Source organism: Ictidomys tridecemlineatus, chromosome 2, assembly GCF_052094955.1.
Source record: "Ictidomys tridecemlineatus isolate mIctTri1 chromosome 2, mIctTri1.hap1, whole genome shotgun sequence".
NCBI classification, from domain to species: domain Eukaryota; kingdom Metazoa; phylum Chordata; class Mammalia; order Rodentia; family Sciuridae; genus Ictidomys; species Ictidomys tridecemlineatus.
Genome location: NC_135478.1, coordinates 173,624,267 through 173,649,467, shown reverse-complemented (window position 1 = coordinate 173,649,467; position 25,201 = coordinate 173,624,267). Strand labels below are relative to the sequence as shown.

The 25,201-nt window shown below is 38.6% G+C and overlaps 2 protein-coding genes across 11 annotated transcripts in view; one reads left to right on the top strand and one right to left on the bottom strand.

Annotated features, from left to right (window-relative positions):
- The window catches only part of Ccdc146 (coiled-coil domain containing 146), a 131,790-nt gene extending 113,738 nt beyond the window's left edge, over nucleotides 1–18,052 (top strand). The window contains exons 10-19 of the mRNA XM_021722447.3: nucleotides 2,808–2,903; nucleotides 4,429–4,599; nucleotides 6,471–6,559; nucleotides 6,651–6,815; nucleotides 8,347–8,571; nucleotides 10,059–10,287; nucleotides 13,004–13,132; nucleotides 13,930–14,067; nucleotides 15,668–15,916; nucleotides 17,577–18,052. Of these exons, the coding sequence (XP_021578122.2) occupies nucleotides 2,808–2,903; nucleotides 4,429–4,599; nucleotides 6,471–6,559; nucleotides 6,651–6,815; nucleotides 8,347–8,571; nucleotides 10,059–10,287; nucleotides 13,004–13,132; nucleotides 13,930–14,067; nucleotides 15,668–15,916; nucleotides 17,577–17,780 (1,695 nt within the window). The 3' untranslated portion in view covers nucleotides 17,781–18,052. The remainder of the gene's footprint in view (nucleotides 1–2,807; nucleotides 2,904–4,428; nucleotides 4,600–6,470; nucleotides 6,560–6,650; nucleotides 6,816–8,346; nucleotides 8,572–10,058; nucleotides 10,288–13,003; nucleotides 13,133–13,929; nucleotides 14,068–15,667; nucleotides 15,917–17,576) is intronic.
- Gsap (gamma-secretase activating protein) overlaps nucleotides 1–25,201 on the bottom strand; it is a 152,891-nt gene that overhangs the window by 38,987 nt on the left and 88,703 nt on the right. For 5 of the 10 annotated variants that reach the window (XM_078040182.1, XM_078040179.1, XM_078040178.1 and 2 more), the window contains 4 exons: nucleotides 23,280–23,399; nucleotides 22,443–22,504; nucleotides 21,130–21,231; nucleotides 20,876–20,975 (listed from right to left, as the gene is read on the bottom strand). In XM_078040182.1, the coding sequence (XP_077896308.1) occupies nucleotides 20,876–20,975; nucleotides 21,130–21,231; nucleotides 22,443–22,504; nucleotides 23,280–23,399 (384 nt within the window). Of the gene's footprint in view, nucleotides 1–17,954; nucleotides 19,705–19,838; nucleotides 20,517–20,875; nucleotides 20,976–21,129; nucleotides 21,232–22,414; nucleotides 22,505–23,279; nucleotides 23,400–25,201 lie in introns of those variants that run through there. The other 5 variants (XR_013435156.1, XM_078040183.1, XM_013356053.4 and 2 more) reach the window with 5 other exon arrangements.

The following is a 25,201-nucleotide window of genomic DNA, read 5'->3' as shown; positions in this document are numbered from 1 at the left end:
TCAAAAATTATTTTCCCCAGAGACAGTTTGATTCTCCTATGGTTTTTGACTCTTTAGAGATTTTTCCAGAAACTCAAGATACAAACCTCATGGATATTTGGAATGTTTTTGAAAAATATCAAAGCATTACCCTTAACACTGAGGTTTCTTGATATCAAATAATCAGGATGTTTACAGCAACAGAATAATGTCTAATTTCTTTTATGAAGTTATGGATGGAAAATCTGTTGGGAACCTTTAGTTGACATAGTAGCTGGTGGGTATGCTCTCATATTTTTTTGTCACAAGTTTATAAAATTTCCTGGTCCCAGATAGTATTTATGTGCCGATTTGCTTACCCTTGGGAACAGAGCATGGGAAGCAGCCCACTCCTAGTCCACTGGTAGCAGGGAATGAGTTGGAACCCAGGATGCTTCCTGGACTTCCTCTGCCTAGAAAGGCTTAGCTCCAGTTTCCAGTGGGGAAAATCAAGCTCTTTCTCACTGACTTCTTCCCTGTTCCATCAAGTCTCTCCTATAGACTTGATCTCTCCTTTTGCTGATCTCCTATAGCAATTATCTGTTCATTGAGACCACAAGATTTTGTATATTGTTACATGGATCTCATAAGACCCCGATTCATCTCTCTAAGACAAGTATGTGTTCTTTGACAACTAGCTTTCCATGTCGGCATGGGAAGCAGGACATCACTGAGCACACAAAGCTAAAAAGGTGTTCCTGCAGATACACAGAAACCTATGAAGTGTCCAAAGACACTTCAGCTACTTTTTTTTTTTTTCTGGTACAGGGGATTGAACCCAGAGGTGCTTAACCACTAAGCCACATTCCCACCCCTTTTTATTTTTTTTATTTTGAGATAGGGTCTCTCTAAGTTGCTTAGAACTTTGTTAAGTTGCTGAGGCTGGCTTTCAACTCATGATCCTCCTGCCTCAGCCTCCTGAGCTCCTGGGATTACAGACATGCACCATCATGCCCAGTGACACTTCAGTAGCTTGACTCTCAGAAAGATCTTGTTAGGTGACTTTTAAATCAATAAATAGTATGATATTCCCCTCTTGGAACAAATTTTTGCCACTATTCAACCTTGGTGCCTAGAAGTATATGCTGTCACAGGAAGAATGAGCCACATCAGATTAGTCTCATATGCTTCTGTTACAATGGTCCAAAATCAAGTAGGCCATACACACCCCAAGGTATCCCTTCCTGTGGCCTCAGATGGCACCCCTTCCCTTATCAGTTGCCATGTGTCCTTCTCCTCATGAAGAATCTGTCAAGATCATTTCAAATAGGGCAACAAAAATTCATAGACTGAGCTTTTACTCTCTTCCCAAAGAACTTAAACATGGGGGGAAATACAAACAAAATTTAGGTATCAACAAAAAAAGAGGCTTTTCTTTTGTGTAAAAACTTTGTCTGCTCATCAAACTATTGTAAAGATTTTCCACTTCTGTTGGTGGATGGGTCTGTGTATCCTGCAGGCCTCTGCAGCCAAGAAAGCCTGTTTTAGTGTTAGCAGCTAATCACAACAGAGGATACCTATAGACATTAGCTCCACGGTCGCAGCCAGCAAAGCCTGGATTCTTCACTACTATGGAATGATGTGTTGTAACTCTGAGTGGCAGGCTGTGTCCTCCAGTGTTGCAACAGACCCCAGCAGCTCACTGCCAACTTCTTTTCAGGTTCTTGTATTCCAAATCCAAAGAATAATGTTCATGGGACAACAGAAGGCAAGAGTGAAAGGAATAGGATTTATTCAAGTGTGAAACTCTCACAGGGGCAAGAGGGGACCTGATAGCAGGTTGCCACTTGGGTATGCTAAAGTCTAGGAGTTTCTATAGCACTTGAATCAACACTATTGATCCAAATTTATGCCAATCAGGGTTTGGAAAACTACCAATGCTATTGGTTAGTCCTGCGGTCCCTTTCAGGTCTGCCTCACTTCCCTTTTCCCATGGCTTGTTGGGAAGCAGGAGGTTGAGGTTGTCAAATGGTGGATGGTCAGGGTTCTGGGCTGTGGTGCTGTGTGGAGTGGGCATCTGCACCAGGCCAGGTTGGGCTACCTCGGGGCTCTTTGTGCCTCACGCCCATGCCAGCATGATGGGATCTGCGAGACTGATGTCTGTGCTCATTACCTGTACTTAAGCTCACCCAGTCTATAGCTCTGCTACCCTGGGACAAAGGTTTGCTTTCACTCCTATCTGAAAGTATCAGTTTACATTTTTCTTTAACCTATAAAATTACATAAATGAACTCACATTTTATAATATCACTTTTGAATAGTCATAGTATATGCATGTTTTCAAAGTGCTAAAGCATGAGTTAGAGAGGTAATATGATGTTGTATTAAGGTCACAGCAGAAGATTCACTGCCTGAGTTTGCACCTGTACCATTAAGGCAAATGACCTAAAGGTGTTTGTGCCTCATTTTCCTCATCTGTTCAATTGGAGATAATAGTATTATCTACCTCATAAGGTTATTGTAAGGATTAAATAAGAACATATATATAAGCCCTTAGAGTTTTCCAAGCACCTAGTCAATGCTCAATAAAAATAATAATAGATATTAGTAAGATTTATTTGTAAATGAATAAATAAAATATTTGCAGCTGGTGAATAATGAGTGCTTGACATTTCTTCCGGGTTATAGTTTGCTATGACTTTATAGAGAGTGTTCAGCATAATAAGCAGTTCCTATAAGAGGAGAATATGTTTTGCCTGCCTTTTTCAGAAAGTATGTAATGGATTTGATTACATGACATCAAAGATTGCTTTTTTCTATAAGTACCTATTTTAAATTTTGATTTCCAGATTGAAGCAGTCCCTAAAGATGATTCTGTATTATCTGAAAGAAGGAAAGAACTCCACAGGGAAGTTGAAATAGCTAAGAGGAATTTGGTCCAACAGGTTAATATTCTCATTTAAGTTTCTATCTCAGAATGGTAATATGGTTGTCATAATGATTCTCTTTTTTTATTTTTTAAGATTTATATATAATAGTGGAATGCATTACAACTCTTATTATATATATAGAGCTCAATTTTTCATATCTCTGGTTGTATACATAGTATACTCACAACAATTTGTGTCCTCATATGTGTACATTGGACAATAATGATCATCAGGGCTGGGGATATAACTCAGTTGGTAGAGTGCCTACCTAGCATTCACAAGGCCCTTGGTTCAGTCCCTAGCACCACCAAAAAAATTAATGATAATAATGATCATCACATTCAACCATCATTAATTACCCCATGCCCCCTCTCTTCCCCTCCCACCCCTCTGCCCTATCTAGAGTTCATCGATTCCTCCCATGTTCCCCCTCCCTATCCCACTATGAATCAGCTTCCATATATCAAAAAAAAATTCAGCATTTGATTTTTTGGGATTGGCTAACTTCACTTAGTATTATCTTCTCTAACTCCATCCATTTACCTACAAATGCCATGATTTTATTCTCTTTTATTGCTGAGTAATATTCCATTGTGTATATATGCCACATTTTTTTAATCCATTTATCTATTGAAGGGCATCTAGGTTGGTTCCACAGTTTAGCTATTGTGAATTGTGCTGCTATAAACATTGATGTGGCTGTATCCCTGTAGTATGCTGTTTTTAAGTCCTTTGGGTATAGACCGAAGTGCTGAAGCATGAAGGTGTATTTTCCTTCTCTATAAAGTTTTTCTCAGTGCTGGAGATTATACTCAGAGCCTCACACACGTTAGACAAGTGCTTGACTACTAAGCCTACACCTCAGCTACATCTCAAAGTTCACTCCAACCCCACACTAAGTTTGGGGTTGAGGGGAAGGATGTGTTTGATCTGGTAAAATGTATACAAATCAATGAGACTTTTAAAATAAAAGGACTATTGACTACTTTAAAAATAAACAGTAACATGTGCAATGGCACACATGTATTCTGGGCCAGCCTGGGCAAATTTATGAGACTGTTTCAAGATAAAATAAAGGACTGGGGATATGGCTCAGTGGTAAAGCTCTTACTTAACATACATGAGGCCCTGAGTAGAATCCCCAGCACCAAAACCACAACATAACAAAATTTAAAAGGCTGGAGATATAACTCGGTAGTAGAGTACTTGCCTAGCACATGCAAAGCACTAGGTTCAATCCCTAGTACTGGGGGGCAGGGGAGTAAAATTTTTTTAAATTCAATTTTTGTTTATTCAAGCTACTTTTGACAAATTTTAAAACTTTTTTTGTCTCATAGTCATTTGACAACAGGCTAAGAAAATTTCATTGTGTTAACTCACTAGTTTGCACATTCTTTTATTGAAAAAACAGAGGGAAATATGGTGGAGTTGCTTTGTTTTATATTTTAATAAATCTACACAGGATTACAAAGGTAGTCCAAGATACTATCTTCATTATATTCCTTCAAACAAATTATAACTATGTTGTGGTTTTCAAAAGAAAGTTCTATCAGAAGCTGAGTCAAAGTTGGTAGAAAAGCAAGTTATAGAAGAAAACAAGCTTTTAAAGGAGCAAGAACACTTCCGAGAACTGCTGTTCCACCTTGTCCGTATGACACAAATCAAAATTGATGAAAAGGACCAAAAGTCCAAGGATTTCCTGAAAGCTCAGGTAACTGCACTTATTACTACAAAAAATTCTGAGGGGGCTCATTTTGGTGCAGTGTTTATTAGAAATCTATTGCTGGAAATATCCTTCATATCCCAGTAACTATAAATTTTTCATGAATGAGACTCAGTCATGCACTGAAAAATAGTTCTAGAATTCAATTAGCAATAGTCAGCAATTTAAAGAAAAGAAAAAAGAATCACAGTAAGCAGAGGTTTTGAACAGTTGGTGATTTCAGTACAATAACTGGGTGGGTTTGGGGGGGTCCCTCCAGTGGACAGGGCAGGCAGGTGCATGGGCCACAGATAAAACCTGGGATCCACTACCATCTCTGATCCCACTGTGATTTGCCTAGAGCAGTAGCATTTGACAATTCCCCCAACCCCCAGGTTTATCCAGCAAGAATCATTCAAACCAGTACCAGGATACCCTTGCATATTGCTTCTCACTCCATGATTTCTCAGACTCCTGCAGAGTACCAGAGAGGGCCTGGTGCAATATCCCAAAATAAAACCTTCCTGTCATGCTAGCTAAAATTCTAACATTAGAATCATTTGTTCCATGTAAGGATTATATCCAGATTATACCCAGAAATTCCTTAAGGGATATGATATGACATATTACTAAGAGTATTTGAATTTATCATATGAGCCATATATTGGCTGTTTCCAAGTGAAACCTTTGTTCTCATTTTGGATAAGTATTTACATAGGACAACACTTCTTCTCATTTTCCAGAAAAAAAAAAAAAACTCACATCAGAGCATTTGTAGCAATGGGATTAGATTTTGCAGAGAGAAAGATCTAATCATAGCAAACTCTTCACATCCTCCATTCACTATTTTTCCATCTTAACATTTGAGAAACTGAAAGAAGTTCATCATAGCTTACATAGGGGAAGATGGGAGAAGGGATGTCAAATGGCAAAACCAGAGAGCAGGAGAGGTGAGATAGGGAAGGTTACTCAATCCACATTTTGATTTTGATTCCATCATGAAGACTGCAGTAATCCCATAGAGTCCCTAGGAGAGGTGGATTCCAACAGAGTAAAGAAGAGGAAAATGGTTGCAGGAATGGGAAGGAAAGGCAACCAGACAGGAGAGAGAGTGTTAGGGGAGGAGCAGAGTAGCAAAATCAAAATGAGCTCATATACATTGAAACATAGATATTTCTTCCTTTTGAGATCTGGAAGCTGATAAAGGGAAAATATTTATTCCTTGAGTATTCTTAGCAGTGGGAATTGCTCCATTAAAGCTATAGTTTGCTGTCAATTTCTATAAGAAGGCATTAGAGCTTATCATTTTCCTTTCATACAACATCTACATTCCTTTTTTAAAAAAAGATAAAAGGTATAGAGGAAATATAGTGTCATCTATCACTCCCCCCCCAAAAAAACAGAGTAGATGGAACTATATTTTTATACCTATTTAATTATTCACACAATTACCTAAATTTTAGTTTCTTCTTTTCCATTCTGAGAGTTATGGAAAAACACTTTAAACATTGCTTCAGCCTCTCATGAAATATTGGAGGGTTTCATGCATAAAAATTTTCGCAGCTTCCTATAAATCATCTTTGCTTGTCTATCTTCCAGAAACTTTACACTCACCCTGTCCAGTGATGCAGTCCACAATTACTCTTCTCTCAATAGTTTCTCAAACCCAACCTATACAGACAATCTCTTGTCCTTATGTTACCCTTTGGCCTCGCCCATTTGAACCAGTTCAGCTAGCAATTTTCAGATGTGCCCCAAGTCCCTCCACCTGATCTACACAACCCAGCATGCCAAGAGAAATAATTCCTTCACCGATGGGAATGAAGTGGGGTTCAGCTGGGGGTATTCATATTATTTCATATATAAGTTTTATATTTCAGCAAAAATATAACAACATTGTTAAAGAAATCAAAGCAAAGGATCTTGAAATCAGAATATACAGGAAGAAAAAACGTGAAATTTATCGAAGGTAAGGAAAAAAAATCACATGATTATCTATTTGGTGGGGCAAAGTTGATTTTTTTATTTTACACAGTTCAAAAAACTTTGTATTTTCACAGGCTCAGAGAGTTTGCAAAGTTATATGACACAATTCGAAATGAAAGAAACAAGTTTGTTAACCTACTTCACAAAGCTCACCAGAAAGTAAATGAAATAAAAGAAAGGCATAAAATGTCATTAAATGAACTGGAAATTTTAAGAAATAGTGCCATTATTCAGGACAGGTAAGAGTTACAATAACTATAATCCTTTGAAAGTCATACTGGGGAATCGTAAGATCGAACATAATAGTTTAGAGAGCTGGGAAAGCCCTGTTTAAACACTGTTTCCTAGATAATAATCTAAGCTTCGGAACACAATTGCTTATGCTTGTTTGGGAGACACACTTTTTTCTTTTTCTGTATTTTTTATGGATGCATCATAATTGTGCATACGGGTGGATTTGTTGTTACACGTTAATACTTGCACACAATATGACAATATAACTGGACCGTTATCCTTCCCCAGTATTTCCCTTCCACTATACTGCTCTCCTTTTAATTTTCATGAAATTTTCCCAACTACCTTACTTTCCTTTTTTCCTCTCTAGCTTCCACATGAGATAAAATATACAACCCTTGACTTTATTTCCCTTAACATAATATTCTCAAGTTCCATTAATTTTCCTGAAAATGACAATTTCATTCTTCATTATGGCTAAATAAAACTCTATTATGTATGTATATCACATTTTCTTTATCCATTGCTGGACAAATATAATGTATAAGTATTTAATATGATTTTATGATTGTCATTTGCCCAATTAGAAAAATCCAACTCTGGTAATCTGCACTTGTTAGAAAACAACCAAATTGTTTATTAGTCTGCATCCTCTGGTTGTAGATTTAAAGCATCTAATGAACCTACAGGAGGCAATACCGGAGAGCAATTAAGAGAGGGGGCTTCCTAGATGCAGATCCCAGCTCTGCCACATACTAGCTGACTGACCTTGAACAAGCTAACTTTTATCTCAAGACTCACTTTCCTTTTCCATTAGAAGAGTCTTTATTGCATAGGACTTTTTATTATTATGTGAGCTATTTGGTGTAATAGCACACAGAAGGGTGTCTGGCAAATGGTAGTTTTATTGATTTATTATTTGCCATATGCTACATTGGACTCTTTTACCCATGTTAGATCCTGATCTCCTGAGTCTACATAATGTGAACTTTTTCCATTGGCTTTTTATTGTCCAGTTTCCTTTAATAAACACATTACAAAATGGCTTCATTTGGAGAGTGGTGGGTATAGAAAGAAAAAATATAATTTTCCAATCAGGTTCTCACCCAACAGGAAAGTTAAATATTATTTACAGAGGCTGTGATCTCATTCAGCACCAATTATAGCCCACACTAAAGTGCAGGCACCAGCTCAGGTCCAATAGATGCCTTCAGATAGGACCACCTTGTCCTCAGGAGAGCAGCCTCTGGAGGACAGCAGAGCAAGGATGACTGACTATAGTTTCTTGCTTTGACAAAGTGGGGGGGAGGAGTGGCAAAACCCTGGGCACCAAGGAAAGGTGTTCTATTCTGGATGGAGGGAAGAGTCTGAGACCCAGGACGATTACAAAAACTCCTGAATGGTATCCGGAGTATCACTACTATTACTACTGTCATTTCAAGAGCCATGTGAAAGCAAGAGCTACTTTGAAATGCTTATGTCTCAGAAGTCCTCATTAGACTCATGATCTTAGCCACTGTCCCGTTATTTTAAAAGAAAGCTACAAAATTCTGTGTTGAAACATGCCAACAACGTTACTATCAGAGAGAGCATACAAAACGATGTGTGCAAAATCTTGTCAAAACTTCAAGAAATGAAAGAGAAGAAGGAAACCCAGCTAACCAGCATGGACAGACTTGCCAATACGATCACAACGATAGAAGAGGAGATGGTGCGACTCCGCAAAAAGTATGAGAAGGCTGTACAGAGGCGAAATGAAAGGTAAGGGCCAGGAACCTAGTGTGAGAACAGGGTACCAAAGTATGTGACTTAGATATGTCACCCTTACTCCTCCTAGATTTGACAGGAGTGAGGGACATGTGACATGCAGATTTCATTAGCCTTTAGATGAGGTCTTGCCTAAAAATAAGAACTGCTATCCTTGTAAAAGAAACAGGCAAAGAGGAGGTGATAGGAGGTTATTCACTTTTAAGATCAACGTCTTTTCTCAGGCTACCATTCAGGATATCTCTGATAATATCAAATTCTTTTCACATAATTGACATAAACTGGTATTCATTTTGGTGACAAGTTTGATCTTATTACATTTATCAAAGCCATTCTCTTAGCTCATTTTCTCAACAATAAGACCCTTAAATGGTCTTATTTCTTCCAGGCTGCAATTGTGCCATTAATAAATTTATATTCTAGCAGTTTCCCCCAAGTTGCTTGTGCCCTGAGAAACTGGAATGTGTGGTTGTAGAGCCCTGTAGTAATGATGCCTGGTATCTGATTTTTGTTCTGTGTGAGGCATTGGAGTGCTTGACCATCAGACTACAAAAAGACGTAAAACATTGTCCCTCACTTCTGCTGAGACTATTGATCATGAGAAACTTTGACAGAGAAATGAGACAAAATATACAGCCAAGATAGCCAAGTATAACTGCATGAATGCATGTTTATAGGGGGGAGACAGAAAATAGTTAAAGGTGGAATTCTGGGTAATGCATACACAACGGGTATAGGAAGACCTTTAGGGTCCTTGAGTAGCACTTTTTCTAAGGGTGGATGAGTGTGTTCTCTGAGCGGGGGTAATATATCTTATTTGGTTCTTAAAACAGACCAAAGCATTTAAGCTAATGCTTTGCTCCCAGGCCCCGGCCAGACCAGAGCTACAGGAGTTAGTTAGAAATTCCTTGTTTCTTTCCCATAGTCTCCTCTCAAGGAGGGGGTCTTGGGGGTCACCCCCACTCATCAGCATGATTACAAAGGGCAGATTTTTGCCTGTTTATGGGGAAATTAACATCAAAAAATATTCAACTTTAAAAGAACCTAGTGGGCCTGGCAACTTGATATAGAGCAGAATCACCCCCAAAACACATTCTCTGGCCCCCTGCCTGTGCACTTCTGGTCAGGATTTTGTTGGCAAATCTGGCCCAAGAACAGGGTCTGCAGAAAATCAAACTACAGGATTACTTTGTTCACACATAGGGAATGACATTCTTTCCTGCCCCCCTGAAAACCTTTGAAACCCACAGAGACACTGCAGCCAACCAATCACATGGTTGGCCTAGGTGTCAAGCTGCTAAATACACCTCCAGGAAAATCCAGTGTGCAGTTTAACTAGAAAAACATCAGTAAGTATCTCCCACCCTCTGGAATTTTCCTGTGTTGTGTATTTTGTACCCAAAGCTAGAGGGAACTACAGTTAACTAGTGAAACAGTAGCTTTAGCATTCACTTAGCCTCTTCCTTTGAATTTGACCACAGTGGTGTTCAGCTGATTGAGCGAGAAGAAGAAGTGTGCATTTTTTATGAAAAAATAAATATCCAAGAGAAGTTGAAACTAAATGGGGAAACTGAAATACATGTCCTGGAAGAAAAAATCCGATTCCTAAAACTGAAAATAGCCGAGAAGCAAAGACAGATTAGCGTGACAAAGAAGTTACTGCCAGTCAAGAGTGCCTTGGATGCCGATCTTGCGGTGCTCCAGATTCAGGTGAGAGAGCTGTCCTGGGACACTTCCTCACATCATTTGCATTTGTCTCTTACCTTAATTAGTTTGTAGATCACTTGAGTTCTTGCATGTAAATCAATCCATGGTACTCCTGGTGCCTATAGGAACCTATGAATGATGTCTTGTTTGAAAATACCTTTAAACACTACTCCGGGATGGAATCTGAGAAGGCTTCATAGCTATAGATTTTTCTCTCATGAAGCATCTCCTGCTTTCCCCCTTTTTCTAGCTCAGCTTCCTCATATCTTAAAACTTCAGCAATCTAGGCTGTCAATAGCCACAGCATAATTATGCTGCTGATGCTTGCTGGGAACAGCTTGGGCACCATGTGTGGTCCTCTTGTCCTCTGGAGCAAGTGATTACCCGAAGCTCACTGTTTATTAATGTTCAGTCACATAGAATGAGATTTAATCATGAACAAGAGGTTCATGTGGGGACTTACCTCATCAGACCAAACACTCAGTGCCTATTCCACTTCTGTGCCACATCAGTGCAGCCTCTGGACTGGTCCCTTCCTTGGTCTACACCTACTCAAGATCAAAGCCTTTGAACAGATTTTAGTGAAGACCTGAGGCAACTCTGTATGGGGTTATGTTACAGAAAGGCAAGGAACTTCAAATTAGATCTAAGAAATCCATGCCCTTCAAAGTCCTTTGGGGCCACTCTGTCTCAGGGATGCCCCTCACCCCCAGGTGCTTTGCCCCATGCAGCACCCCCACCTGGCTCAATTTCACTGACTGGTCTTTCATCTCCCATTTCCCTCCACAGCTTCATTGTCCCACACTGTCCTCCAGTCACTGAATTTTTTATAGTAATTCAGCTCTGTCCCAAAATGTAGCTTCAGGTCTGTCTTTGCCCATTCATTCTCAACTATCAGGATGTCCAAAAAGACTTTAAATTCAGTAAGATCAAAAATAGAACAATGTCTTCTCTGTGAGCATTTTCTTTGTGTGGATCACAAATCAATAATTCCATCCACTGAAAATCATTTTCAGAAAAAAAAAATACTTGGCATTTCATTAGATAAAATCATCCACTGTGAAATGTGAATGCAGTTTTACCCAAAAGGAAAATATTTAATACTACTTGCCGTGCATGATGGTGGTGAGCCATTATCATTTTGATTGCATATTAATCAAAATGTGTGCTACATATTATCAGTTACCTATTTTAGCAGGGTGAACTCTATGCTTAGGAACAGTTGGATAGAAAGTTTCCCATTCATCTTCAAACTGCATTTAAATCTACTCAGCACTAATCACACATGCTCTGGAAGGATGTGATGCAAAATTTCTAGCTTTAAGTACACCATGTTTGCACTCTGTCCTCCAGGGCCGGATCCTCATCATATCCTGTTATTGGTTTCAGACAGTGTTTCGGCTTTTTTTTTTTTAAGTCATCTTTGTTGTATTATTTCAGAACTCTATTAAGCTTCCCCACTACCACCACCACGTTATTTGAAACAGTTTTTAATTGTCCAACAGACTAATGCAGAACTATCATGAGTCATGATCTCCTGGATCCTGTAATAACAACTCCATTTTAGGGATCTTAGAAATCTCTTGAACTATTTTAGGATACCAAGACACTTTTATAGAGAGAAAGTGAACAGTTTTTCCTCAGATGCCAATGGGGGAATAAAATGAAGGCACTTTGATAAACACTGCATTTTTGTTTCTCAGTTTTCTAGTTAAGGGAACACTGTTAGCAAGAACTTAAAATCTTTATAGAATTGAAGTATATGTGGGATTAAGTGCTATTAAGGAATGTAGAGAGGAAGGAAAAAAATTATTACCATTAAAAAAATTTTATGAGGAGGAGGAGCACTGATTGGAATTTTTAAAATCCTATCTGTGCCACTCTTAGGCATGTTGTAATATACTTCAAAATCTGTTATCTCATTTGATGGATCAGCTCTATCGATTGAGCCTTATCTTCCCATGTGACCATCAAGGAAACTAAGGTTCAGAGAAATGATTTGCCTGATCACATAAGCCTTCAGTAGGAAGTTGAAATAATGCCTCTTGATTGTCACCATGGTCCACATCTCTCATTATAAAGAAAAGAACTAAGTGTGCCTATCATTTCTGTGTGAGTGTAGTCCTGTTTCTTCATCTATCTCTAAGTTTCAATGATTCAACAAATATATACACAAATTGATCTATAAAGCATTATATTAGAGATTTAACAAAAATATTACACATGACTGATGCTAAGAGTGTTCACTGTGTGACCCCATAATTAACAACTTTCTTCTTTTGGAGGATGCCATTAAGCCTATTGCCAGTAAATGGTTTTAAAGTGGAGTCAGCATATTATATGCTAGCTACCCTGGGCTCTGTAACAACCTGCAACACAAAAGGATAGGCTGTATACTTTTGAGTCCTGCAACCACGCAGTATCCCACACAAAATGGGAAGCAATCGAAGGGCTCTTTGTGAACTCAGCTTTTTCTCTGACTCAGAAGCCAGACTTGTCTTGCATAGTCAACCCAAGGCATCATCCTCATGGTCCCATGAGTGAACAGAAACACTGTTAACCACAAGTCCCAACTTATGGGTGTTAAGAAAACAGTTCTCCTCTACCCTTGCCTGGGTTGGGCCTACTAAAGGGCTCTAGAGACCCTGGCCACACAAGTCTAAGATTTACTGAGCTGGAGAGTTAGTTTTAAAACTAATGTTTGTTTGTTATTTAACAGTTTGCACAGTGTACAGACAGAATAAGAGACCTGGAGAAACAGTTTATAAATCCTGGGGATAAAAACAGAATACGTCTCCTTCGAGGGAAGGACCTGACCGAAGCAGAAATGATCAAAAAATTAGATGAGGTAAACAGCATTGCTTAAAAACTGCATCTACTTGCCTCTTGTGTACAGTTTCAGAGATACCTGTGGTCCTGTTTCCTGTTATGCTGAGAGACCTATCCATTATTCCAGCCACTCATAGAGTCCTTTTACTGTAACCTAGTAAACATTTCTAAACTGGATTTAGACACTTACCAAAAGTAAAAGTCCAGTGCCTTCAAGATTCCTAAGACACCATTCCCTCAGGGCTAAAAGCAACCATTTTGACTTCTTGAATGAATAGATCAATTTGTCTTACTGATCAAAAGAATGATAATTTTGTATACTGGGCAGAGCTGAGAGGTCCAAAGTCGACCATGGAGGTAAGAATTTCCAGTGCTATCTGGAGCTATTGAAAGAAGCACTGGAGAGATTAGGCTTTACATCTAGAGAAACAAACTATAAATGACTGAGAGAATTGTCCAAAACAAGTTTTCCTTGTTCTCAGAATGAATTCATTTTACAATGAGAAAACCTAAGCTTTTCAAAACATTGGAGCTTCATTTGGCAAGCAACTACTCAACTATTACAACTGTGGATGCCTGATGGAACTGGGCCCTAGTCCACCAGGAGGGAAGAACTCCCAGAGTTATCTGGAGGGGGCTGGGGCATGGGAAGTCTTGACTTGGCCCAATCTCCAAAAACTTGCAACAACTGAGAAAGCAATCTCTCTCCACTACTGGGGGGTGGGGTGGGGGTCAGGTAGTACTCCAATTAGGAAAGAAGATTGTGCCTTGCATGAGTGTTTTATTTTTTCTTCCTATTGAAATTGTTTTCAACAGCTGGAACTACAGTTGGCCAAGAAGGAGGAGAAGTTACTAGAGAAGGATTTCATCTTCGAACAGGTCTCCCGACTTACAGACAGGCTCTGCAGCAAAACTGAGGCCTGCAAGCAGGACACGCTGCTCTTAGCCAAGAAGGTCTGCCTGAAACCCACCCTCTCTCTGCTGCCCCTACTCCTTTATTATCTCTCATTTTCCAGGTTGCTTGGTTTATTGAGAGAAGCACTGGAGAGATTAGAGAAACATAAAACTGTAAAATGACTCCGAATTGTCCAAAACAAGTTTGTCTTGTTCCTTGAATGAATTCATTTTACAATGAGAAAAACCTAAGCTTTTCAATAATAGTAAATAAGTTATCAGGCAACCACTCAAGTATGAAAATTGTTTTCTTTTTATTTCATGCACAAAATTAAATCCTAATGTCTTTTGAACAGAAGGCCTCACTTATCCAGTGGTTTGTAGGAAAGGCTTCAATTCTGAACTCAGCTTTCTTGAAGAGCAGAACAGACACACTATACCCAGGCTGACTACACCATGAGGTACAGCCACTACCAACGAGGAAAGGCCAATAACATGGAGCTTCAAAATTACTGGGGGCGGAACTGCTAAAAGCTATGCTAAAAGTTGCAGTCACAGGAAGGGAGGTTGGGGATTCAGACATATCAGGACTAGACTCATCACCTTGAGCAATGAGAAGGTCGGTCATTCACCTGGCCCCTGTAATCCCTGGCAGCTTCTTGCCAACACAGGGATTTCAGTCACTCAGCCACTGTCACTGAACTCTTGCTTTGTTCTACTCTCATGCTAGGCTGTGAGGGCAAAAACAAAGAGGAAGGGACACCTTGTCCACCTTGTATGATGTTCAGCAGGGGAGACGGAAGATGACAGATAATGGTGGTGTCTATATCCCAGATTGTGGGCTCTAGAAAGCAGCAATAGTTTCTCATTCTTAAGTTTCCCCAGTGTCTCACATGTACTAGACTCTAGAAAAACATTCATGAATAAGTAATCCTGTTCTAGAAAGCTTGGGCACACCAAATAGGAAAGATAGTAAATCTTAGGGTACTTTCATTTTTATTTGGTTTTTATATTTGTTCTCTGGCCACTTCTAATAGACTGATCTGTCCAGTGGCAGCTCTATAGTTCACAACTTACCTCATAAAATAATCACTAATACTTACTTAAGCTCATGAATTTGCACACCTCATGTTTCTATAAATGCTGCCACCTTCCTTCTGCAAAATAAATTTCCCTTCTTGAGGAAAAGTCATTTTCTTTTTTTTTTTTTTAATGAGGGCTTATTTGTCAAAGCTCAATGTCTCCCTGGAAGGTACCTGAGAAATGATAATAGTGACCACTTTGACATGGCCAGGAAAGCTCTAGCATAGCTGGGTAAGATACAAACTGTTAACTTCGGCCAGAACTGAAGCATTAAGACCATTCTCTCATCTCTCTTTCTCACCTCTTAAAAACAGACATTAAACTTCCCCTCCATGCTGTTCACTGCAAAATCAAGTAACTGATAAACATTTTTTTCTTCATATACCAGGGTGTTGGGCTTAATCCCTGAAGTCTCTTTCATTTCTTATTTTCCATAAATTGTTAAACCTTCCTTCCTTCAGGTAAGAATGCTGCCCCCCCTCACACACACACCATTACAGATAGCCAACAGACTGCCATTTCCTCAAGTCTTCATGGAATGTACATATTGACTAAACCTTGGGCTCTTTGATTCTAGATGAATGGCTATCAGAAAAGGATCAAAGATGTTACTGAAAAAATGATGGCTCTTGTTGCTGAGCTGTCCATGAAACAAGCCCTGACCATTGAACTCCAGAAGGAAGTCAAAGAGAAAGAAGAATTCATCTTTTATTGCAATTCCAGATTAGAAAAAGGTCTGCCACTCAATAAAGACATTGAGAGAGAATGGATGAAGGTACTTCGAGATGAACAAATGTATGAAGTGGCCCTCACTGAAAAGTTTCAGGTAAGCTTTGGCTCCCATATTGCATTTGTAAAGTGTGCCAAGAAAGGCCAGACACAGTCACTGTAATCCCAGCAATTGAAGAAGCTGAGGCAGGAGGATCACAAGTTTGAGGCTAGCCTCAGCAACTTAGCCAGACCTTTTCTCAAAAATAGAAAGGACTGGAGATGTAGCTCAGTGGTAAAGCACCCCTGGATTAATAAAAAAAAAAAAAAAAAATTTAAGTGTTCCAGGAAGGGCTGTTTTCTGGGGACCAGTCTTCTTATGTAGGTGGTCTATTCTTTATTCAAAATGCTTGGGACCAAAAGTGTTTTGGATTTTTCTCAGATTTCAGAATATTTGCATATACATAATGAGCTATCTTGGGTATAGCACCTATTTATATTGAATATGTACATTGCACACATAGCCTGAGTTTTTACTACAACACCTGGTGATGTCAGCTATGGAATTTTATACTTGTGACATCCTGTGTTCAAAAAGTTAGGACTTTGGAGTATTTTTGGATTTCAGGTTTTGGGGTTAGGGATGCTCAGCCCATTTATGAAAAATATCTTCCTCTCCTACACACAGTCCCAAAATACTTTAAAAAGAAACTTGTTATATTACATAGATAAGTCAAAGTATAGCAGTGCACTTGAAGAACAGTCGATAAGCATCAAATCCCCTCCCAGTCCTACTCCCAGGGCTCCCACCAGCATGGCACTGGCTTCGTCCAAAGGTCTCCAGTCTTTCTTCTCACACCCTTGCTCAGATACCTGCCTCTTCTGTGTTCACAGCACATTGTAAACTTCCACAATATCATGCATATCAAGGTGATTGCCACTGCCTTCTACAGACATCACACCTGGTATGCATCACAGGCCTCCAGGCCACTCCTTTCTTCTCCCACCTCTCGCCTAAGTCTCTTTCTACCATTGAATCCATACACAAGTTTGGTGTCCCATTCTTCTGTCTACCCTCATAAGCTTTCAGTAGATTAGGATTAGAATCAAGCATCTCCTGCCAAGTAGATGGCATCCTGGGGTACAAATCAGACTGTCAAGTGAATGTCCCTAAAAGGATCACTATTTATCACTAAGCCAAGTAAAATATACAGTCAGAATCCATACTAGGACTACAGAGCACAGGGTCTGATTTGTAATTTCCATACCATCTGGGATGAGCCTTTCCTGGGCTATACTTTCCTGGGACTATACTCTTCATCATGTAGACTTTATATTAGTGCCCTAAGATTATTGTCCAGAGGCACAGGCAGAAATATTGAAGACCTAGAGGCTCAAACTCCTGACCATTTCTCTCTTCTGGTTCTATTTATTGTCTAGTCTGTTGTAAATTTGCTCATCAGTCACTTAGCAAAGAAAATATTACTGTTCTGCCTTTGTAAAAAGTGCAGAAATAATTAGCTCTTGATGAGAGACTGAGGTTGGAATGCAGTGCATCTAGAACCCAACAAGCAGTTTTTGATAAACCCTAAGCCTCAGCCTCATCATGATGCTTAAACAATACAGCCCATAGCAGTGAGTTGCAATGGGCGGGGGGGGGGGGGGGGGGGGATCATTGAGCACAGCAAAAGGCTGCTCAGACTCCGTTGTCTTTGGGGATCTGAAGGTGAGGTAACTTTAGAGTTTTCAGAAAACTGAAAGAAAATGATTCTTTGCAGGAGTTGCGAGAAAGAGATAATCAACTGCTGCCCAATGGTGTTTACACATCAGCGGAGCAGCGTCCAAATGCCTACATTCCAGAAGCAGACGCCACTCTTCCTGTGCCAAAGCCATACGGTGCTCTGGCTCCTTTTAAGCCCAGTGAACCTGGATCCAATATGAGGCATATAAGGAAACCTGTTATAAAACCAATTGAAATTTGAATGTGTAGACCAATCCAGGATTCCTCATTTCTACAGCCAGAGCATGTGAGCATCATCATTCTCACACTGCAGATCAATGAAGCGCAACCAGCAACAGTACAACTTGGTTCTTTTTACACTAACCAACTTCTGGGTTTCACATGATGTTGAGAAAGACACAGAATTGCCCCACACTTCAAAGCAAATATTTTAATTACTCGTGTATTTTTCATTCTTCATAGTTTCAGAAATATGTAGTAGGCAAGTGCAGAATAAAATAACTTTTCATCAAAGTACAGAATTAAATTCTTTTTCAACTGCATACATGGAACTTAAGATATCCCAAGGATCCAAAAGCATAACTCAGTTTGTTGAGGTGGCACTTGAAGGTCATGTTAGTAAATCTAAATCAGGTAAGAAGCAGTAGCCAAGCTTGTCTTTTTTGATGTTATAGTGATTCTTTTTCACAAGAATCCTTTTGCCACACAAATATTTATATCCTAATCTATCTTTCTTACGAATCCGGATTTTTCACATTATCTGTAAATCAAATGATTATTTTAAGCTCTAATAATAGATTTATCAAAATCTCAAATTAAATACTATATTTACAGTTTTGCATGTGAGAGAAAAGACCTGAAAATGAGGCCAATTCTACTTACTACTCTAATATTACTGTATTTCACCAAGTGTATTTTCCTAATTCTGATTTCTCATATACAAGAATATACAACTAAGTTGAAACATTGTTTTTATAGTCACTGGTAGTAATTATAAATTTTATTTCACAACTCTTGGAATGAGAAATATATCCCTTTATTTGGATAAATATTCTGTTCTAAGCCCCTATCTTGTCAAATTGGAAAATTTAATTTCCTTCTCATTCTGAGACCCAAATCTAACCTAATTGCTTTGCAGAGTTATTATAAAGTAATTATTTGGGAGTGCCTTTGATAAGTAACACTGTATCAACCATGTAATTAATAAATGAATGTTATATACTTAAAGAGCTGTGTTATAGAAACTAGTAATCTCTTTAAGGACTCAAAATATATGCACATAAGTTTAAACACCATAAGTGCATTCTACTGTCATGTATAACTAATTAGAACATATTTTTTTAAATGTTTGAAGTTCAAACACCAAAAAAAAAATGAAACACCTTTTAAATATCCATCCCTTGTGATTTTTTAACCATTATAATGTATACTACTGATTGAGAGAAGGTAGGTGCCACCATGTGTTGAAATGACCTGGATTATACTCAGATGGAACTTCTTTTTTTCTTATTTAAATTTTTTTGTAATTGTAGGTGGACAGCATGTCTTTATTTTATTTGTTTATTTTTATGTGGTGCTGAGGATCAAACCCAGTGCTTCACATATGCTAGGCAAGCGCTCTGCCACTGAGCTACAGCCCCATCAAACAGAACTTCTAATCTGGCCCTTAAGCTTGAAAAAGCTGTCTTCATATCCCAGTGAGCTGGCCTACCTGTAAAAGAATGCTCATGGTATTCAGGGTCAGGATTTGGAAAAGTTGAACATTAAGGAGTTTGAATTTTCTTTTACTGAATAGCAAGCTATTGAATATGAGCAAACTGATAGGATCAAACTAATGTTTATCTTAAATAAGTGTGTGAAAAATTAGGCTTTAGGCAATGACAATTCAAAAAAGACCTCATTCAAAAGAATCAGCATTGCATTGCTGATTTGGCTCCAAGATCTTGAGGATTGGTGACTATGAAGTGTTTGAACAAAAGAGGAAATTCTATAGGAGAAGGCAATTTTTAGAACACAATGGTGACTTTTTTTTTTTTAGAAGAAAAGTTGAATAATCATTGGTGATATTTATAATCATTAAATTTTCACAAGAATACTGAAGAGGGGAAAAAACATTATAAGCTGAGTCCCAGAAGCAATTGTATTTATAGGTCAGAATAAAGTCACTGTAAGAGAGAAAAACAGAAAATGGTACAACCAGTTAAGGTGTCCTGGGGAACATTAAAGGAACATGTTCATGGACTCAAGATTCCTGGATAAAAAGGCTATGTTCAAAAACAGAAGAGTCAGACCAAAGCTGTCAGCATTGGGGTTATTTTTAATAGTATAATATTAAATCAAACTTTTATAAATATAAAAAATTAAATACAGTTCCATCTGAACTATCACAAAGACAAACCCTACTCTATTACATGTACAAATTACTATGTTACAAATGATGGTATAGTGGAGATAGATTTTATCTAGTCCAATTTAAAAAAAAAACTCCTTTTCAAGTAAAATTCTTATACAATATTTCTTCTGCTTGTGATTTTTAATTTTTTGCTGGCCTAAGCACTATTTCCTACATTTCTGAAGTCCATTTTATTCCAAAGTTCAACAGAAACTAGCTCTTGGTCTGCTTGGCCACTAGGAAGAGCACTGTTTATGGCACTGAAGGTCATCTTGGACTGTTTGTCATTTCAATACACTTGACTGTTTATTGGTTGTTCAAAACTGGAATGAGGTTAATTCTGTCTAAACAAGGACCAAACTGAAATTCAGACTGTTCAACAATATATTCTGATTTTTTATCAGTTTTAAATATTGCTAAAGAATTATCAATGAGTAAGGTTAATGAGCAAGATTAAAATATTACAAGTAGTTACAATAGAATTTTTTTTCTTTTATAAGTCCAAAAGCATTGTGGTGTGTTTCAGAGCTGCTTCCTGTATAAATTGCGCATCCACATTGTCATGTCCTTCAAAATCACACAGAGCTGGGGGGGAAAATGTGTATGTGTGTTACTATAGAACCGAGGAATATTTATAACTTTTTCCCATAGCTCATTAACTTTATATTTTATCAAAATACATTCTCAGAATGTGTTGTGAAATTTCATCAAACTTCAAGAGCATTCACATCAACTAAACAGGATTTAAACCCTTTAAAAACATCAAAGGTGATGATTCCTTTTGTAATTGGGGCAGTAAACTGCGTATGGCTAATGAAAAATCAATTACAGTAAAGGCCTACTTGTAAAGTAAGGCATATTTTTGAAAAGAAAATGGTACACAGAAGTGAATAGAGAATGACTGATGTGTCAAGGAGAAAGCTGTGAACAGAGGGCTGAATTACCTTGACTGGAGGACTCCAGGTCAGTCAGAATTTCAATGAAGTAGTTCAGAGGCAGAAATTCTACACTGAATGATGACTTGTCCATCATAGAATTCCGAGACTAAAAGAGAAATCACTTCTGGTATTAACTGATATCTCTGAAACAATCATGCATTTAAAGTCATCAGAATTACAGTTGCTGTCCATGTGGTTATGTTGACACTGGGAAATATAGGATACAGGAACATGGAAGGGCTGTGTTTTCACAGACTCACCTGCTTCTTATAGTTCTGAAGCAGTTGGGTCACATGGGTCCGTGAAATGATATTGGAACTCATAGGATGATCCCAAACTCGACAGATCTTCTGACCAATGAGCTATCATGCAAATTGAAAATTGTATAAAAATATATCTCACAGTTCATTAAATATACCTTATGTGTTCATAATTTTAAAAGTAATATTCCAAAATGACTAGCCATTTTAAAAGAAAGACTACATTGCTATGAAGTATGCTTCTGAGTTCTGAATTAAGACTCCTCTCAATTGCTACCTTGAGGAAAGCAGTTGATACATTCATGCTGCCAAATTCTTTTTCTGAAATGGAGTTATCTGCTACTCTTAAAAGCTGGAAATGTGTGTGGCAAGCCTAAGTGATATTTTAAAAGCAAACAAAAGGTTATAGGCATGTTTATATCAACTTCTCTGCCACTGTCTTACCTAGGAAATTTTTATTCACTAGGTCTGAGGCCAAAAAAACAAACAAAAAATCAAATTTATAGACCAAACTAAATGTTCAGCAATGTTCCCTAGAGAGACTGAGCCAGGGAAAATATGCTTTGTTCTCTATTCTTGCCTTTGCTCCATTAAGCCTGTGATGAAGAGAGACTATTACAAAGTGAGACCACTAGGTCCAGTGTCAAAAGTACAAGCACTCAAGGGAGGTAAACCGTGGACAGGGTACCTAGGCTCTTAGGGTCAAGGAAGTAGTCAGAAGACTTTGCTGTGGAATTCTGTATTTTTTCATGGTATTTCAGACTTGGATATTAGTGCACCCCCCCCCTCAAAAAAAAAAAAAAAAAGAAAGAAAGAAAAACCTCCAAGGAATTCCTTTAACTTTTTCCCCCTCATGTTTCTCATTTTTCCTTTGACCTGGGAACGTTCTGCTGGAAATGTACTAAGAGGAAATACAGTTCCAGAACCTCTGACCTCACCTGCATTTAAATTTCTTATCAGTTTAAATGCCAAAAGCACATGTTTCCCCTCACACTCCTACTCAGACTCAGATGTAAATATTAGTGTGGTTTCCTAAGAGGAGAAAATGGCTAAATGTTCTCAGTGGGCTATGCCAATACTGTGCAAAGCCAGAAAAGCAAGTACATTGTAGACCTAACGGGAAATAGCCAACAGAGGGGTGGGGGTGGATAGGATTTCTTAGGAAGAACTGGAAAATGAAATACTTCAATTGACTTCAGCCAAAAGCAAGTAAATGTTCTTCTTACAAAAAGAAATTGAAGGAGGGTCGTGCCAAGACTTAAGGGAAAACAAAATTCAGGATTACCGGAAGGGAAAACAAAATTCAGGATTACCGGAGGAAGTCGTACAAGGATGCTGAATTTCAGTTTTTCATTCTTCTCTGAATTATCCAGATCTGTTAGAAAGAGTTGGCAAATAAGACAAACAGTCTTTAACACTTTAGTGGTTCATCCTGATAATATATATCCCAACTTTATATTCTCGAGTTAAGCGACACTTTGAAAATTTTAGGTGGGTGACTAAGAAGGGATTTTCTGTAATAAGCTGCCAATCACAAAGCAATATTATTGATTAACTTAAAACAGAAGGTACTTTCAGGGTTGGCAAATGTTCTCATATGCATTAACAAAATTCATCTACTAAAGTACCACAATTGAGAGTGACCTTATTTAAAAATCAAATTCATATAAGTACTGCTTCTCTGTTTTTCCTGCATTTCAAGGCTGAGATGATGACAGTCAATCAGCTGTAAGTAAGCCATTCTGTGATACTTTCTTGAGAACAAGCCTACAGGGTCTCCTATTCTCAAGTGCCCTTGTGCATAGTGAAAGCCCCAAAGAACTTCTCAAGCCACACCAAATAGCTGTGTGTTGCTTGAGAAGTTCTTCGGGGCTTCTTGAAGAGCTAAGGTACTTTACATTGGCCCAAAGGTGGTCACAGGCAATGGACTATACTCAACAGGACTACTTGCATAATTTGTGGGACCATTGCAAAAGGGACATGTTCAAATATTACAAATTTCAAGATCCTCTGCAGGGCATTAAGCCAAGCATGGGACCTTTCTTAGTGCAGCAGGCTCAGTGTGACAGCCACAGTTCACACACCCAGAAAGCCAGCTCTGGTGGTGCCCAGGCTGGAACCAGCACACTTATACACTCAGGGCCTCTTACCTTTTATAAGCCTTGTGACTGCTGTTTCAGTGAGAAGCAACACTCCATTATCAATATAATCCAGCAAGTTGTGCAAAGGGAGACAGTGGACTCCAAGGATCGTGTGCAGAGTGTGGAAACCTAGGATGAGTGATCCAAAGAGTAGACACATCAGCTGGCATCTCCAACATCCCAGAGGAAATGAATCAGACCATGTTAATAAAGTTCAGTGCTTGGTGCCTAGAGACAACTAAACTCCTTACAGACAAAGTCCAAGTTTCCTTCTTTATATTATCAAAACTAAGTATCACACTGGGTATATAGTAAGTTCCCAATAAGTAGGAATTTCCTTGTTCTTGGGTCCTCTCAGCAAAACAAAGGCAAGGTCTACATAGTGTAAAATTACTTTATGGTTTAGTAATATTTGTAATTCAACAGCAAGATAGTGAAAGAGAACTATCTTTCAAATTTATGCCCAGGCTAAAAGGTTGTTTGGATAGAGACTATCTTGCTAAAGGGAAAAAACTGGACCAGAAAGTAACAGTTTATGTGCCTAATTTCTAGTTATATCCTAGAGAAAGGCTTCTGGAGTCTACCCAAACTAAATTATAGAAAAGAATGAATGTACATGCCGTGGACAGAGAACAAATCCATAGGGATTCAAGAGAGGAGCAGGCTGTCTCTCCAGCCTAATTAGCCTCATGGGGAGGGCTAACCAAGCACGAACCCAAAGCTCTATATATACTATTAATACAATGGACAGAAGCAAGATACATGGAAGAAGATGATATCAGACCGAGACAATCAGAAAAGTCCTCTTGGAAATGATGGCATTTGAGAGGACTTTTGAAGAGTAAATGTAATTCTCAGAAGTGGAAATGAGGAAGAGAATATATTTAGTGGAGATATTAGAAAATATCAGATTAAGCATGAGCAGATCTGGGCTAGAATCCTGCTGTGTTACTTACCAGCTGTAAGTAACTAAGCCTTTCTGAGTTTCTATTAAGTTGAAGTAACCTGAATCCAGGCCGGAATCATAGCCTACGTTTTTCACAATGGCACAACTCAGCTAATCAACAACATGGTTTAGATCTGGAATGTCCCCCAAAAGTTCATGTGTTAAGCAATGCAGCAATGTTCAGAGAGGAAATGTCTGGATCATGAGGGCTCTAATTTCATCAGTGGATTGATCCATTTGATGGATAAATAATTTGAATGTATTTAGTGGATGATAGTGAAAACTATAGACAGGTAGGGCATGGCTGGAGAAAGCAAGGCACTGATGGCATAGTCTTGGGAACTGTCCCAGCCCCTTCCTCTCTGTCTCCCTCTGCCTCCTGGCTGTCACTCACAGAGCAGCTTTCCTCCACCACACCCTTCTGCCATGGTGTTCTGCTTCATCTCAGGCCTAGAGCAATAAAGCTGGTGGACCATGGACTGAATCCTCTGAAACCATCAGCCAAAGTAAATCTTTCCTCCTCTGAAGTTGTTCTTGTCAGGTATTTTGGTCACAACAAAAAGCTAACACAATGGATGAATGGACAGATATATGTGACTAAATAAAATCAACTGATAGCATTATATAGTGACAACTATCATAAAGCTTAACATTTTTGTCTTTTTTTTTTTGCTCTTATGACTAAAAAACTGAGCAGAACAATGTTAGAGGAAGAAAAGTTTATATTGAGGGCTCACAGATTCAGAGATCTCAATCCATACATAGCCAGATCTATTCTTGCCTCGAGATGAGGCAGAACATCATGGCAGAAGAGTGTGGTAAAGGGAAGTGACTCACGTGATGGTCAGAAAGCAGAGAGAGAAATCCTCACTTGCCACATACAAATAAATACCGCAAATCCACTTCCCCAATGCCCCACCTCCTCCAGCCACACCCCCGTCACCCCCAGCCACCACTGAATTAATTCCATCAGGTGATCAATTCA